Genomic DNA, 17095 nt, shown 5'->3' with positions numbered 1-17095 from the left:
ACGAGGACTGTAATCCAAGATTGTAAACTTGCGTGCTTTTAATTTTAATATCCTGTAGTGAAAAAAAAATATTTTATTATTAATTATACGAATAAAATAGTTGTTTTTGCCCAAAATAGTAGATTTTATTACTTAAATACCTAAATTGTAACGTCTCAATAAATTTGATTGGCATTTAATTTCATCAATACGAAGATATTAGTATTATGTATTATATTTTTTCTATTGTTCGGCGCGAGTTATAAGTAAATATGCACAATTTTCCATAAATATTTATTAAGTTTTTCGCTGTATTGTTCAATTTAATCAAAACTATTATTTGCATTTTCATATTGAAAAATGTAAGAAACATGTGGATAAGATAGGGCATACCCACTATATATAGCACACCACCCCTATAGGGAGTATACCCACGTGAGTGTTACGACCATGTGTGCGTACGCGTGTCTCTAATCATAATTTGAGTGTTTCATAAATTAATAGGCATAAATTGAAATTTATTATTTTAAAGTCGTTCACTCTACTGAACTGATTAGTCAACAGGAAACGATAATTCAGAAATGATATTTATAGAATTGAATCACTGAGTACGTTCATATAATGTGATGTTCTTTAGGCTGTTATGACTGGGATTCGCCTAGGCAGTAAAACAAATGTTTTTCAGTAAGTAAGACTGCACCGGAGGACGTCCGCTCCCAACCAATGACCGATCTAAAGTGACTTTGTGCTGTGCATTCTTTATTGCAATTAATGTCACATGGTCAATGTCACGGTTCATGTCATGACAATGATTGTTGTAACGTGAATTCGAACAACATCCCCGAACTCTTGGCCTTGAAGACACCACAAATTGATTGGATTGTTTTTCTGACGCGTTCACTTCTTGTGACGCCACCTTAAATTTTAATTAAACCAAGCATATTTAGATAACGGTATTTTAATAATCTCTCATCCTTTTTGCAGCCGGTTGGTAAAATAGGAATAGGTGCACTAAACATGCCCTGCTTAGTTTCCCATCAAACAAAGTCCACAAAAAGTATTTTTTAACAGTTCAGAAGCGCGGGAGTGTGGTTCGATGATCTCTCTATTGGACCTCTTGTAACGTGTCATAACTAGAACTTGTTTGTAACTTCACAGGCCGAAGCTATCGACAAGGTGAAGATGTCAGATATTAGGAAGTGGGTAGCTGACCATTTTGCCGTCGGTAACAAGTCGCGTTTCAGGAAGTTGTCCATCCAGGTGAGGCTAAATAATCAATAGTTTATCTCAAGGATGATATCTTTTTTATAATATTATTGCAGTAATATCCAGCGACCTTGAGAGTACCAGACAGGTGGATAGCAGTGCCCTTATGTTCTGGTGTAATTGGTGGCTGAGGCTGCGATGTGTTATAAACAAAACATGTATATCTCCCTGAATCAATTACATAGTAACAGGCTCACGGGATTCGAACACGCTTCACGAGAATAGAAATACACTGCTGCATAACATAGCATCAGAGATAAAAGGAAGATCAGGTTTACAAAAATGAAAAGCTGAAGTTCCAACCCTTGTCCATTGTAAATCGTAAGAAGAGATTCGTGATTACCTGCCAAAGCCACTGTGACCCAAACTCCATAATGGTCCATCGTGCTTACCTGTGTTGGGAGCATGTGCTGACAAACTTTCAGCTTTTATAAAATAACGTAGGTCTGGGGCTCACGGGCTCTTGCTCTATATGTTATCAGCATAATATGTCGTGAGCACATATCTTGAGGATGCTCAGTGTCAATGTCATTGTTTGTGCAGGTCGTGGGTCACCTACCGAATTCTGCGGATAATGCGACACAGGGAGAGAGCGGCGTACAAGACCATAGTCTCCAACTGTTGCACGCGGGCCAGCCTTCTACCAATATACAAGAGAATCAGGAAGAATTTATCACAAGTATAGACGATTTTAAGAAGAGTCTGCCGCTTGTTAACACGCCGAGGGTAGAGCTAGCCCAATGTTGATTAAAATAGTTGTATTTTAATTCAGAATGTATATTCTAGATGGCGCTTTACACAAAAAATACCTCAATGTTACAATCTGTTACCACTCGTCAGGCCGCCCAATTACATGTATGTAATTTAGTTATTCATAATAATAATGTATTATTAAGAAAAACATTAGTGGCCCTAAATCCTCCTGACAAAATTCGCCAAAATTTATAAGTTTCTCTGATATTTTGTACTAATAATTTAGATTTTCGACCTTGGGGCATTGTTGTTGACTATCTAAGATTGTAATAGCATATTATTAATATATTTAAATATATTATTATATTTGAATATAATTAAATATATTAATATTACTTGACACCTAGATGCAATACTGACACAGAACCGATCTCAAATGGGATCGATCGCAAGTTAGACGTTTGGTAAACTGAGTCATAAAAAAACAATATTAACGCGACCGATCGGTTGTTAACTCAGTTTACATCTTTAACCGATTTTAAACTCGCTTTATTAGGTTGTAAAGTCAATTCGCATTTCAACAAAACAAACTGAATTCAGTTAAACCTAATGTGTGATGTCTTTCATCCTATCCGTTTAAGGTAAGTCACTGTACTTATTCATATAAAACATTAAAAATGAATTGTTTTCAAAACAGTTCAATACAACAGTCTTGCGGTAAAATATATTCGTGATATCGTTGCCTTTAACCAAGTTCGAGACTGACATTTGAACTGCTTTCAATAAAGGTATATTCTTTAAATAGGAAATATATAGTTAAAACTCGTTTCGTATTGCGATTGGTGAAATCAAGCGTTAGATGGCGTTGTTATTGAATTAAAAAAGACAAGATTGACATTGACAGCCCACTGTCATTTTAAATTCTCAGTCAGAGCGCTTTCGCGCTACGTCCGATCCGAATTTGATCCGTACCCGTGAAAATACGGTCCGGTCGGATGACGGAAGCCGGATCTAGTGCGTAAACTACCATAGAAATAGTTCTACGACTACTTCGGACCGTGTTAACACGGAAACGGATCGGATTCGGATCGGACGGAGTGCGAAAGCGCTCTTAGGTATAAAAAGTGTTTAACATTATTTAGACTAAATACCTACTGCTATGTTTTGACAACCCGAGATTTATTTTGTTAGCACGAGTGTGTAAAGTTTTTTGTTTAATTATAGTAACTAAATACTATTTGAATTATATAATATTGTTTAATTTGTTTTTTATAGAAATTACTCTGTTTTACAATTTTATACAGAACGAAAATCCTAAATATGTGTTCACGTTGTTGCTAGTTTTTGTATAAATAGCGATTGTAATAATATATTGATATGTAAATTACATTGTAACTCAAGACAATGATGAAGTATAAATAAAATATTTTCTACTATTGATGTCTATTTTATCATACCAGTGGCGTTGATGTATTGAGCGACCCTTGTTTGTACACACATTTTTGCTTGCTGAGATTTTTAAGTAACAAAACGACGTTTATCAAGTTTGGTGGTTCATTTAGAATTGGTTATAATTAAGTGGACTGTATACATTTCAAACATTAAGTACTATTCATAAGTTCTATAGGCTCAATATACACATATCCTAAAGCTAAGGGGAAATTTATTTTTGTCTCGACATACACATTTCCTGGAACTTGATTTTTCTCACTTAATTTCGGGTTAGATAAGTTTCCACCACACATACATGATATGGACAGTCGTGCGGACAACATGCGATTTTCTTGTACGTTCTGAATTTAACTTCAAAAATAATTTACTTATCAAGGTCAAACAATTTGACGTATGCATTTTAGAGTTGTACACTTTAGGTACAGAAGAGGGTTATTCGCGCTATTTATAACCTAGGTCCTAAAGAATCATTGAGGGCAATACGTGAATTTGCTAGAAACTGTCATAACCTCAATGTTAATGGAACAGACATAAACTTATAATGCCTGCTACTCGACTAAGTCGAGTTAGTAGTCTTTCGTAGGCCGTTGTATATGTCTTGCAACATGATCCCAGAAAATGTTCAAAGCAAATGTATTACGAAACTCAACCTAATTGTTAAAAACGTTTGTGTGGTAAAGGTTACTATAACATAATTGATTTACTTAATGATACCACAGATTGGGAATGGAGCAACCGCCCTTAGGCTATTAAATAATAAATTTTATTGTACGATATTACATTGTTACCATATTTTTATGAAAAAAAAAAGAAGCCCGCTGACCTTGTGCGCCCGTTCTTCTCAGGTCTGAGGCATACTATTTCGAATGGGTGATAGTTTTTGACTTTCAATAAGTGATATCATATCCTATATTGAATAAAAATATTTGAATTTATCAGTTACCGTCACATCGGAGAAGATTAGCTTTTATGAAGAGTCAAGAATCGTTCTTGCACTCAAGAACTGTATAAAAAAGTTTATTGTCGAGTTGAGTGTGAAGTTCGAGGTTAAGACAGTAAAATAAAAGGCTTGTGAGTAATATATTATACATTTAATACACAATCTGTATCCGCCCGTCGATATCCTGGAAGTGCGTGCCGTACTTCCTCATGTGGTTCTGGACTATCTTGTAGTCGGTGTCCAGAATAACCAGGTTCTCTCTGTTCTCAGACAACATCTGAAATTATATTATTATACAGTTATACCGCACTACTTACATTGATATCAAAATTTTTGTTGTTATAATAATTAATTGTAAACGATTTGTTTTCTATTGGCGAGAACATGTTGGGCGCCATGTTTGGTTTCTTGTCAAACAGTGTATCTACAGTTCAAACCATAGACCAATTTCTCAATGTGTGCGTTAGTGGATTTATATTTAAAATACTAAGGAGTCTGTCTTTATCTTTTTCTACTATTTTTAGATGGTCCCATTTAAGACCTATAATAAAAGGGGACGTGTTGTCTACGGCTCATGTCAACAGGTCGACTTGGTAGGTACCTACTGATATCCAGTGTTGGAATTGGGGTGATCCTTATTTCAATCCCAAAAATGCTAAGTTGGTGCCCTTTTCATGACATCCTATTTTTAATTTTACTATGTATATAATATTTTTGTGTTGTCATGAATAACCCCCTTATTCATAATGGTCCGCTAACTTTAAACAGCTGCTAAGGAGTGTTTTTTCTCATTCTGACTTAGGTCAATAGAATAATACAGAGTGAGAAATAGCAATGCTTAAGTTAGCAGACTATTATGAATAAGCGGGTTTAGTTTATGCATACTTTACTTCACTACTGTCAAGCGAGACTGACACACAGGTTACATTTGATTCGCTTTTCTTTTCTATTTTGCTTTATCTCCGTTAGAGATTTTGATGACACCCAAACGACCCGCCCCGACCAAAATAAGTTTGTAAAATAAGAAAGAACCTCAGAAAAAACTTGCTTTATGGGGAAATGTGGAGAGCCATTTGGTACATCCTGGTACTTTTTGGTGGAATGTAAGATGCTATTAGATAATTAATTAACAGTTTTCACTATGTTATATGTAATGTATATCTAATATATAAAATTCTCGTGTCATGATGTTAAACTTTGAACTCCTCTGAAACGGCTTGACCGATTCTCAAGAAATTTTGAGTGCATATTGGGTAGGTCTGAGAATCGGACAACATCTATTTTTCATCCCACTAAATGTTCAGGATGGTCCACACGAATTTTTTTTTTAATTTTTTTTGACATTTTTTTAAATTTGTTTGATTATGAGTCAGCATTAAAAAATACATACAACTTCAAATTTTCACCCATCTACGATCAACAGTTACTTTTGTATCGCGATTTTTAAAATCGGCAATACAACGTTTGCTGGGTCTGCTAGTCTAATGATATAAATTACCTGAAATGATAAATTGCATTCTGCTGCTTGGGGAAATTAATCTCCCCAATCGTAACAACCTTTTTTAGTTGTAAATCTAAGCCTACAAAAAAGTATACGATGTCGGATGTAGCAAAGGCTTAAACTTTTTTTTTGATTCACAAGGTTTATAAAATTTGATATAGTTTGTTACCGTGTAACCTCCGCCGCCATCTCCAATGTAGTCCTGCGTGAGCACGCGGTACGTGGCGGTGGGGTCCAACGACTCAAAGCGCGGGACCGCACAGTCCAGGCACCGGACCGTAGCAGACACGATACGGGAACCCGCCGGAGCCGTCGCGTTGTACACGTTACGCATGCCTGGAAATAAATATTAACCCCCTTATTCATAATGGTCCGCTAACTTAAAACAGCTGCTACATAGTATTATTTTCCATTCTGACTTAGGTCAATAGAAGAAGACAGAGTGAGAATAAGCAATGCTTTAAGTTAGCAGACTGTTATGAATAAGGGGGTAAGCCTACATTCATCGATAAATCACGCCTCTGTTTAACCTTTCTCTGTCCAAGCCCTGTACACGATAGTGTGTTTAGATTTCCAGATCGCGAAATAACAACTTGTGTGTTGTTTTAGGTCCATGCCCTATTCTACCATTGTGATAAGATTGACATTTCTCGTTCAATCACAATGTATGAACTTACATCAATTCCCATCCGATATTAAGTTTAATATTAAAATATTACGATTAAATTCTTACAATCTAGCTATGTAGACACTTACACCCTTATTCATAATGGTCCGCTAACTTTAAACAGCCGCTTAGGAGTGTTTTTTATCATTCTGACTTAGGTCAATAGAAGAAGACAGAGTGAGAATGACAAATCTTTAAGGTAGCAGACTATTATGAATAAGGGGGTTAGTAATTTACAAATAAAATTTGAAAAACAAAATTTTTTACTTGTATTCTTTTACAAGAGCGACATCTCAAGTCAATTTCCTAATATGCAAATATTAGGGTTGAGCAGATTATCAACTGTAAAGTAGATCGTGTAGATGTAGCCACAACCTGAGAGTTGAACAAAGCAAACAGAATTTTATAGCGAGGCGGTACTCGAACGGTTAGCTCAGTTGGTTAGAGCACCGGCACGGAACGCCGGAGGTTCGAATCCCGCATTGTTCATAAAATTTTGTTTTTCAAATTTTATTTGTGTATTAATCCTAGAAGTGAGGGTATCACTTTAAAAAAACTAAACAAATTGTTTAGATTTACAAGAGCGACATCTCAAGTCAATTTCCTAATATGCAAATATTGGGGTTGAGCAGGTTATCAACTGTAAAGTAGATGCTGTAGATGAAGCCACAAGCTGAGAGTTGAACAAAGCAAACAGAATTTTATAACGAGGCGGTAATCGAAAGGTTAGCTCAGTGGTTTAGAGCACCGGCACGGAACGCCGGAGGTCGTGGGTTCGAATCCCGCATCGTTCATAAAATTTTGTTTTTCAAATTTTATTTGTGTATTAATCCTAGAAGTGAGGGTTATCACTTTAAAAACATAACATATTACTTAGTAATTTACTATAATAATAAATATATATCTTAGAACATTAATTCTAATGGCAGTTTTCTGACAGCTTACACCACATAGTCATAGACACTTTGTTCTCATATTTTCTTCTCTACTTTTAATATATTGAACAATATAGCGTGTACTCAGTACAAATCTCAGATGGCACCGTGCAATGTAAATTATAGCGTTACGTTTTTATTATTATTTTTTTTTGTTTTTAATGAAAGAGGAGTGCAAACCAACGTACGTAAACTGTACGGTCACCTGACGTTTAGTGAACACCATCAAACACATTCTCTCTGCAACACGAGGAATTATCATTGATGGCCTTTTAGGAAAGTGTAGGCATACGATTTTTTCTAAAAAAAAAACTTACTTATAAGTATACACATAAAAGCTTAGCAAATAATCACCTCCAAGCTGCAGCATCCTGCTGCTATAGAAGCTGGTTGGGTTATTCTGGTTGACCGCCAGGGAGAACTCCAGCGCTTCCAGAATGTGCTCACCCTTCAGATCGTACACCTGCACCGTGTTCTCAAACGGTATCGCCATCAGTAATGCTTCAGTTGTTACGTCTAAAAAGTCAAGTATTTATAATGGACTGCATATAAAATCTAATAAAGGGTAAGTAAATAAGTAACATTTTATTATATCTCATATACTAGTTATAATATAATATCGTTATAGGGATTTCTAGATAAACACAGAACAGTGACTTCCTTCGCTATTCTAAACACAACGCACGAGTTTGTCCCTCACAAGGGGCATTCGAGTGTAAAGTGTTAAACAGTAGTGACTATAAGGTACAGAAATAAAATTTGAAAACAAAATTTTATGAACGATGCGGTACTCGAACCCACGACCTCTTGCGTTCCGTGCGACTGCTCTGCCAACTGAGCTATCCGTTCGAGTGACGTATCGTCATAAAATCTTGTATGCTTTGTATCACTCTCAGATTGTGGCTTCATCTACAGGATCTACTGTACAGTTGATACCTACTCTGCTCAACCCTAATTTTTGCAAATTAGGAAATTGACTTGAGATGTCGCTCGTGTACATCTAAACAATTTGTTATGTTTTTAAAGTGATAACCCTCACTTCTAGGATTAATACACAAATAAGATTTGAAAACAAAATTTTATGAACGATGCGGGACTCAGAGCGCTTGCACGGAAAGCGAGATGCCGTGGGTTTGAATTTTATATTTGTATTAATCCTAGAAGTGAAGGCTATCACTTTAAAAACATAACAAATTGTTTAGACTATAAAGTATATAAACTATATGAACGTTATGCCGTGACGTCCGTTTTGACACATTATAATAGTGACGAGACATAATGTATCGATTTACTGTCGGAACAAATAAAGAAGGTGACTTTATGCGATGTTTCAGAAGGACATCAGAATAATTAGGCTTGGAAAAATCTGGAGAGGGCCTATAGCTAAGGACAGACAAACTAGGTACAATTGAGTCTTAATAGAAAAATACATGAATACTTATTTTATTTACTTAGCTGGAATTCCTTTCATGTGCGATGTATTTAAAGTACAGACCTTATTACGTAGAGACAACAATAAAAATGTATACTGAATTCTCTTCTTTCATATACGTAAGACTTCTCTCAATCTAACTGTGAAGTTAGTTTGAGAGAAGTCATACGTTTCTACAGTAAGTATTAACTGTTATATAAACTCACTGCCCGGGTTGATGGGGACCCTCACACCGCCAGCGTTGATGAGACACAGATGAGCGTAGTTCCAGTTGGTGCCGTTTGCTCGTTCCAACATCTACACATTTTGTTTTTATCATTACTAGAATAGAACAAACATAAACTTGTTATACCTACTATTAGGTTAAGTCGAGTAAGTAGGTCTTTTTTTTGGAGGGTGTCAATGCTTTTACAACATGAACCATGAACCATACCCACAGAATAGGGATGAATACTTGCGTATTAACTATAACATAAACTTTGTTAATGATACCACAGTTTGGGAATGGAGCGACCACTCTCAGTAAATCATAAAAAAAAGTCTGCTGAGTTTCTTGCGCCCGTTCATCTCAGGTCTGAGGTATTTTTTAAATTGGGTCCTACTTCGAATAAAAACATTTAAATTTACTTGCCTGTTTCGCACGAATTGAAATTGAAAAATACATTCATTCACACCAGGGGTGTACCCTCATTGAACACGGCGCTGAGATATATAATAACTCTCTATGCGTATATAAACTATCTTTAACCTGGCCTATTTTCGAAAAAATCTGATATTGGAATAAATAAACCCTAAGTCGATGTTTTGAGAAACACCCGAGAGGAAGACCGCAGATGCGTTGGTACGACGATATCAAAAGACAAAGTGGTTGGAAACTGCTCAAGACCGGAAAAGATGGTATAAGCTAAAGGAGGCCTACACCTTAGAAGTTGAGAACGGCTAAAGAAGAAGAAGAAGTCGATGTTAATCATCTCAACCGCTCTCCAGCTATTTAAGAGCCAAATGTTATTGCACGTCCCAATTGCATGACCTTGACTAGTGCCTTGCCTTGAGAGCGTTGGTGTGAGACGCGACTTTCGTCGACACACCAGCTCCTTCTTGTGTCCTTCAGTTGGTGCTCGGGCTGTTACTTCCAAGCAGCAAAGATCACAAATATATCGGTCTCCGTGAGTCTTACATCTACGTGCCGTTTGGCCTAGCTATCCAATACGGAAATGCTGCCAGTTTTCTTGGTACACTTACTCGTATTGTAAATAACGTAAGTATTATGAATATAAAAATAGCAATTAATCTATTGTATTTATAAATTACTCAATTTAATATTAATTTTATTATTGATGAATGCTGACATTGAATGTAAACCTATAAAAAAACCTCTAAGAAGAACCTCTTAATTTAGATAAACACCGATTTACACTAACATTGATTTCTATATAAAATATTGAGAAGTTAATATACCAGTGAAAATTCGTGCTCCTTATTTGAAATGATATAAACTTCATTAACAATTATTATTAGTGTTTTCAAAAATATCATCTTAGTATAATAATATTAATAAGCATATAAAAAAGTATTACTAACAAATTACGATAAGTAGTGTCAAAAACCAACAAATTTCTTAATTATTGTACTTAATAATTATATAGATTACCTGCTCGAGGAAGGCGTCACAGACCCAGCTGCCCAGGTTGCACTCTCCTCTGAAGCACCACGATCGATTCAGCAGAGCAAGAGAACGACCCAAAACCTCCCGGCTGATGGGGTACAGAATATCCCGCCATGGATTTAGAAGTTCTTCAATGCGGGGATCTGTTTTAACGTAGATAATAAGTATTATGACTCTCTCTTGCGCGAACTCCGTAACGAATGCGGTGGTAATTCGAAATAAGATCAAATTATTTGAATTTTTGGAATATATCTTATATTGATATTGCACTACACAACGAATGTAACTTCACTTAAGCCGAAAGACGGATGACTGCTGGACAAAGGCCTCCCTCAAAGATCTCCACGATCGGTCCAGCGGTGCCCTCATCCAACGTATTCTTGAACAGATTATTGGTTCATTTTGTTCTACGAACACTAATATACTACCTACTAGAAGACGCAGAATGGTGCTTAGTAAGAATCTAGATTTCTCTATTGTTTTACTTCCGGGAACACATGCCGATGTTGCTGCGAACAGTTACCTGCCCTGTCCGAGGGGGAGCCCCAGCCCAAGGCTGTCGTAAGAAGTTACTTATCCATGTGGGACAATACACAGTACGAAAGGGCCAGACTGGACCGCAATAGTACCCACACGTAAACAGGAAATCATCATGAAGTAGCGGCCTAGCGCCGGTATGTTTCGCATTGTTCAGTATCGAGAGCCGCCGCTCACCACTACTCAAGCATTCTCGCTCGCGCCCTTCGTCTTCTGGGAAGCCGTTCTTGTTATTCCTTACGGAGAACTAGATATCTCGACCGAGCCACACAGCGTATTTAACATACACCGGGTACAAAGTATATTTTTTTGTCTCATAGCGGGGTATATGTGTCCGTTAGGGAAGATATCTGGTGTTGCCGTCTTGGCAATGTTGAGGGTACGGAAATGCCTACTCTTTAGCACGCACCACAGTCTAGGGTGGCAGGGCGATCTGTGTATAATTTTAGATTCGCGTATGGCTCTTTCATTAAAAATTGCGCAGTAACAAAAAGTTTCGTAAAAAATATGGGCAGTTATTAACATTATTTTAATCATCAGATCTTTCATCACAAAGTCCCATAAAAATATTAATATTATTTGCCTGGAAGAAAGTGGAATAGTATTTGCTTATCGATGACTATACGCGCGACTAAGGAAGATATTTTTTAGATAATTTCACCTTTCACGATAGAAGTCCCCAGGTATATAGGCTGCCCTTCCCAATGTTCAATCTTGCCTTGGTCGTTGAAGTATAGTTTGATATTTCCTAAGTATCGCGTATAGCAAGACGCTTGCACGACCAATATCTGTAAATATAAGTTAGTTTTAGTTACGCCTCGCGTCGTGATGTCACTCGGACGATACAAGACGGTTTGCAAAAACATGAAGGTTATATAAGAGCTGAAGAATGGGTCTCATGTAGCCCAGATCTGAACCCCTTGGAGGACAAATTATGGTCAGTTCTAGAGAACATGGCCTGCTCTAAATAACACACTGTTATAGAATCGCTTATGAAATAAAAAATAGTGATTGAATACAAAAGCAATTTTGCTGAGACTTCAATATTTAAATACATAAAAGTTTTATTAAGATTGCATTACATCACTAAAAATACATGTATTTTTATTTTTAACATTGGTAACTCTCAAAATAAAACTTAACATAAAATCAAAATAACTCTGTGCAGCGTTGTATTAACGAAAGACTCCGCTCCGGACTCGTGCTATTTTAACCAACATAATTATGACCTCCTGGAAAAGATTTCCGATGTAACTTTGTTCCATAAGTATTTTATTTTATGATCTTTTAGAAAATTACAGCTAGCGACTTGATTATCAAGCTAATATGGCATGGAAGGTGTAAGTTACCGCGTTTATACAATTAACTAAGTTAATATTTTTAATTATATTTGTAAAACTTACAGTGTTACAATAATTTAATTACTACTTAGCGAGTGAATATTTTATTGCATCAATTCTATTTTGCTTATACACTCTACACTTTAATATAAATACCTAAATTTGTATATAATATTATGTAACATATGTAAATAATGTAGATTTTTTGAAGATAGTTTATTGAGGTAACAATACTCAGGAAATGTTTCTATAAAAGAATGAACCTTATGAGTTATCGTAAATATTATTCGAAGAATTTTCTACTGAGCTGGCGTATGAGACTGTTCCCATTTGTACATACAGCAGTTAATAATATGTGACCCGCATCTACGATTATGTATAATATGCAGTTTCTAAGGATTCTTAGGAGTCCTCGTGTTTGTATATATGGAGGTAATGTTGATAGGATGTGACCACAGATCTTCTGGTTCAAGTGGTATTTAATTAATCTCCCCATGTTTGTGACCTGCCCATGATGCAGATTCGAGAATAAGTCAGGTCCAACGTCCTATACTCTACTGGTCTTGCCATAGTTGCTACCTCTCAGTATGTCTTTATTATTTAGTTCATTGTATATATTGGATCAGCACTCACAGTATTAGTTGGGAACTAGATAAATTTTATGTTACGTCAGGTAGGTACTAATTTAAATAAAATATCGTATCTGTGGCCGTGAACCAAATATATCACGCGTTCAACTTTAGTACATATCCTGATATCGGTATGTTGAGGAAGTGTTACGATGGTGCCGATTAAAGATAACAATAATCTTAAATAATCACGCAACAAATTTATTAGATACGGAGGATCTGGCGACGCTAATATGACTCCTCGGGTTTTGCAAGAAGCATGGGTGGATGGCGGCTATAATTTACCATTAGAAGACCTATCTATTCCATGAAAAGACCATAAAATAATTTAAAAATGTTGAACAGACCCTGTGTCCGTTGGATTGGGTGACTACGGTGGGATAATCCCCCACTGGGGTCGATCCATCAGGCGTGTCGCCGGTGAACAGAAGTGTGTGTGAGTGAGCGCCAACAATAATGTCCACTTCGGGAGACATTCGCTCTGCTAGCCAGCTGTACACAATACGATACAATAAACACTTAAATTAAGTTGTATTTGTATGTTTTTTTTAACGTGACTTTGGTACTTTGTACGTTCAGGAGAAGGGTCAACCTCAAAATGAAGCTCGAGTGGCCCTAGTGATAATTTTTGCGAAAAAAAACATATAAATAGCACGATAAAGACATAATTGTCCTTACTTAAGTGTGGCCGTTGAGTTTCTTGTACGTTCTTTTCGCGAGCTCTACTGAACTTTCTGAACATTCTGAACAAAAGGTAGATTCGGTAATTTAAATTAAATATTTATAATGAACATTGGACTTTAACTTTAATAATGCTTATTTACGAAAACTCCAATTTCCCATCGTTGATCTACATCAATTCAAAATCACGCGATTCTTACATCCCGAGAGGTATTGGCCCGTTAGCCTCCTCTGAAATAAATATGTTTTGAAATTCAATGATCATTGACAATGTTCTGAGACAAATGATGAATGCTATGATAAGGCTCCGTAGTCTATAAGACTACAGTTTGACACTGACTTTGTTTGTGTTATACTACTCATGCTCCTCTTCGTTCGACGCATTCCTTTCCCGTCTTTTGGTGGGATTTAATATATCTTTAGAATAATTAATTTGGCATGAGTATATTCACTGCACACATTGTGAAATGAAACGTAAAGATTCGTAGAAAGGCTGCCCGTATTGTGTGTAGGTCCCTTAACAGATTATAATTAGTATTTTCCTTTTTAGTGACGAACTGATAGATATTGTTAATATATTTATAATCATGATACTCACAGGTCACTGGAGTATCCAACGTGGGAGAGCACAATAATGATGTCAACGTTCTGTTCGGCCAGAATGGCCGCCTCCCGGTTCACTGCCTCCAGCTCATCCTCCATTATCACGCGACCAATTGGTGCAGAGAACTGGTGATAATAGTTATTATAATTCAAAAGTATTTTTTATTTGAAAATAACATACAAAATACTAGGTGAAACCAGTTTGGTGTTGCGGATGTTCATAGGCGGCTACTAGACCACCACCCATAACGTGAGCCTCTTGTCCGTTTGCCGCTTTTATATAAAAAAGTATTGTGTATAGTTTAGTTAGCTAGCTAAACGAGATTTTAGTTAGCTAAACTCAGACTTTATATATTATTTATTACATAAATTGTATTCCATTGTAATTTTTTATACATAGGTAATGACAATAAGGGACGAGACGAGCAGGACGTTCGAAGCTGATGGGAATTGATAACCTCTGCCCATTATAATGAATGGTAGCTCAGGATTCTTGAAAAACCCAATAATTCTGAGCGGCATTTCAATTGCGCTCGTCACCTTGAGACATAAGACGTTAGGTCTCATTTGCCCAGTAATTTCACTAGCTACGGCGCCCTTCGGACCGAAACACAATAATGCTTACACAATACTGCTTCACGGCAGAAATAGGCGTATATGACGATATGTGGTACATATAATCTAGCCGGCATTCTGTGCAAAGGAGCCTCCAAGTGATAAATCTGCTCAGGATTCTTGAAAACCTTAAATTTTAAGAATAAGATTAGTTAGCTTGGATATAAGACTTCAAGACTTTGTATCCCACTAGCATTAGCTACGGAGCATAAATAATATGTTTTTGGGCAAAGGAGCTTTCAATTGGTAAAAAAGTCCGATCTTTGTGGTAACAGTTGAAATGGTGAAGATTAAAATATCCTTAGAGAAGTAAGTAAAGAGCCATTCCATAAAGGGTATACATATATGCTATCTAAATAAGATACCTATATTATACCGTTCTAAGCAGTATTCCTATAATCCCAATGGTTCTATTATTGCGTGTCACGGTAATGTGGTTCTGTATGAGAGGCGCCAGCTCGGGTTCCAAGGTCGCGTTGACGTTGGCCCCGAGCATCGGAGCCTCTAGGTGCTGGAGGTAGGGCACCAAGCCCTCCACACCGTGGTCGAACTCGTGGTTACCAAGGACCTGCAACGTGAAAATTGAAAAATAATAATTATCATTTGGGTGTTAGGAAAATCCCCATCAGATCGAGAGAGTATAAGAATAATTAATTTAGACTGTTTATAAATATATTACAAAAATTGGCTCGTGGGCCCCAGATACACTGAGATTGTAGGTAGAATGGGTAGTTTAGCAATCGGAGCGGCTTCTGACAAATTATTGTTAGTAAGGTCCGGTACAATTATTATCTTCTTCTTATCAGCCGGAAGACGTTCACTGCTGGACAAAGACTTCCCCCAAACATCGCCATAGCGAACCTTCCTGCACTATCCAACCTATTCCGGCGATCCAGATCGTTGGTCCGTCTTACTGGGCCTACCAACACTACGTCTTCTGGTACGTTATCGCCCTTCGAGGACTTTACTGTATTGATATTGGAAATACTTTAGCTAAATTTGTATCGTGCTTTTACTTAGTTCGGTGATAAATATTTAATCCATTTATGTGTTGAATAGAGGTGACAGAATGCACCCTTGGCTGACGCCAGAACTTGGATGAAAATTAAAAGCCTAAAAATAAAAATATTTTTTGGCATGCATATTTCTGGACTTGCGGAGGGTGTTTCCAGCCTGAAAAACCCCAAAACGACAACATTGGATGACGGAAGAAACCTGGCATTTGGTTGAAGAGCGCCGAAAACTTAAAGCCAGTGGTGCTAGCATTACGAAGCTAAATGGCAAGTCAGCTATCATACAAGCTGCTTGCCGACGTGACCGCAATAACCATCTGAGTAAGATATGTCATGAACTGGAACAGCACTCCGACAAATATCAAACCAAAGATCTGCATGATAAGGTGCGATACATAACACGCCAATTTAAACCTAAGACGTGGGCTGTTGAGGACTCTGCTGGGAATACGGTTACGGAGATAAAGGATATCGTGAATGTGTGGAAGGAATATTGTCAATCACTATTTTCCAATAATTTGGTACTAAGCTTCACATGTTCTCCCCACAACATACTTGACCGTGAACCCGACATCATGCGGGATGAAGTACGAGCAGCAATTACACACCTCAAATGCAATAAAGCCATAGGTTGTGATGAGATCCCAATAGAAGTCCTCAAAGCGATGGGAGAACCTGGAGTTGATATTTTATATACCATCTGCTGTAAAATATGGGAGACTGGAATATGGCCTGACGATTGGTCAAAATCCATTTTCATTCCACAAAAAAGGGTCCACCAAGAAATGCATCAACGACCGACTCATATCCTTGATATCTCATGCAAGTAAGGTGATGCTCCACATAATTAATACAAGGCTGTTGGCCTACCTCTCAAGGCAGATTGCACCCGAGCAAGCCGGATTTGTTAAGGGAAGAGGCACTCGCGAACAAATTCTTATACTGCGTCAGATTATTGAGAAGGCCAGAGAATTCAATACAACCCTTTACATCTGCTTTGTGGACTTTCGCAAAGCATTTGACACGGTCATATGGAATACACCTTTGGAAGATACTTGCGGAAATGGGTGTACCACCCCATTTAATAGTTCTATTGAGGAGGTTGTATGAGCACGGTACTGCAGCGGTACGAGTGGATGATACCCT

General features: G+C 37.1%; 2 protein-coding genes across 3 annotated transcripts in view; one reads left to right on the top strand and one right to left on the bottom strand.

Moving 5' to 3' along the window:
* LOC126974167 (nardilysin-like) overlaps positions 1 to 3374 on the top strand; it is a 48008-nt gene extending 44634 nt beyond the window's left edge. For both annotated transcript variants that reach the window (XM_050821604.1, XM_050821605.1), the window contains 2 exons: positions 1138 to 1239; positions 1789 to 3374. In XM_050821604.1, coding sequence (XP_050677561.1) covers positions 1138 to 1239; positions 1789 to 1992 — 306 coding nt within the window. In that variant the 3' untranslated portion in view covers positions 1993 to 3374. The remainder of the gene's footprint in view (positions 1 to 1137; positions 1240 to 1788) is intronic.
* A 1107-nt stretch (positions 3375 to 4481) lies between these two features.
* LOC126973976 (apyrase-like) lies at positions 4482 to 15320 on the bottom strand. Its single transcript, XM_050821323.1, has 9 exons — positions 15302 to 15320; positions 14317 to 14447; positions 13385 to 13529; positions 11730 to 11856; positions 10517 to 10674; positions 9072 to 9162; positions 7788 to 7949; positions 6001 to 6167; positions 4482 to 4607 (listed from the first exon to the last, which is right to left on the bottom strand). The coding sequence occupies exons 2-9, from the start codon at positions 14418 to 14420 to the stop codon at positions 4482 to 4484; spliced, it is 1080 nt and encodes a 359-aa protein (XP_050677280.1). The 5' UTR covers positions 14421 to 14447; positions 15302 to 15320.
* Positions 15321 to 17095: the final 1775 nt, after the last annotated feature.

The sequence above is a fragment of the Leptidea sinapis genome, chromosome 31 (genome assembly GCF_905404315.1).
Source record: "Leptidea sinapis chromosome 31, ilLepSina1.1, whole genome shotgun sequence".
Lineage (NCBI taxonomy): Eukaryota > Metazoa > Arthropoda > Insecta > Lepidoptera > Pieridae > Leptidea > Leptidea sinapis.
This window is presented reverse-complemented; position numbering and strand designations above follow the sequence as displayed.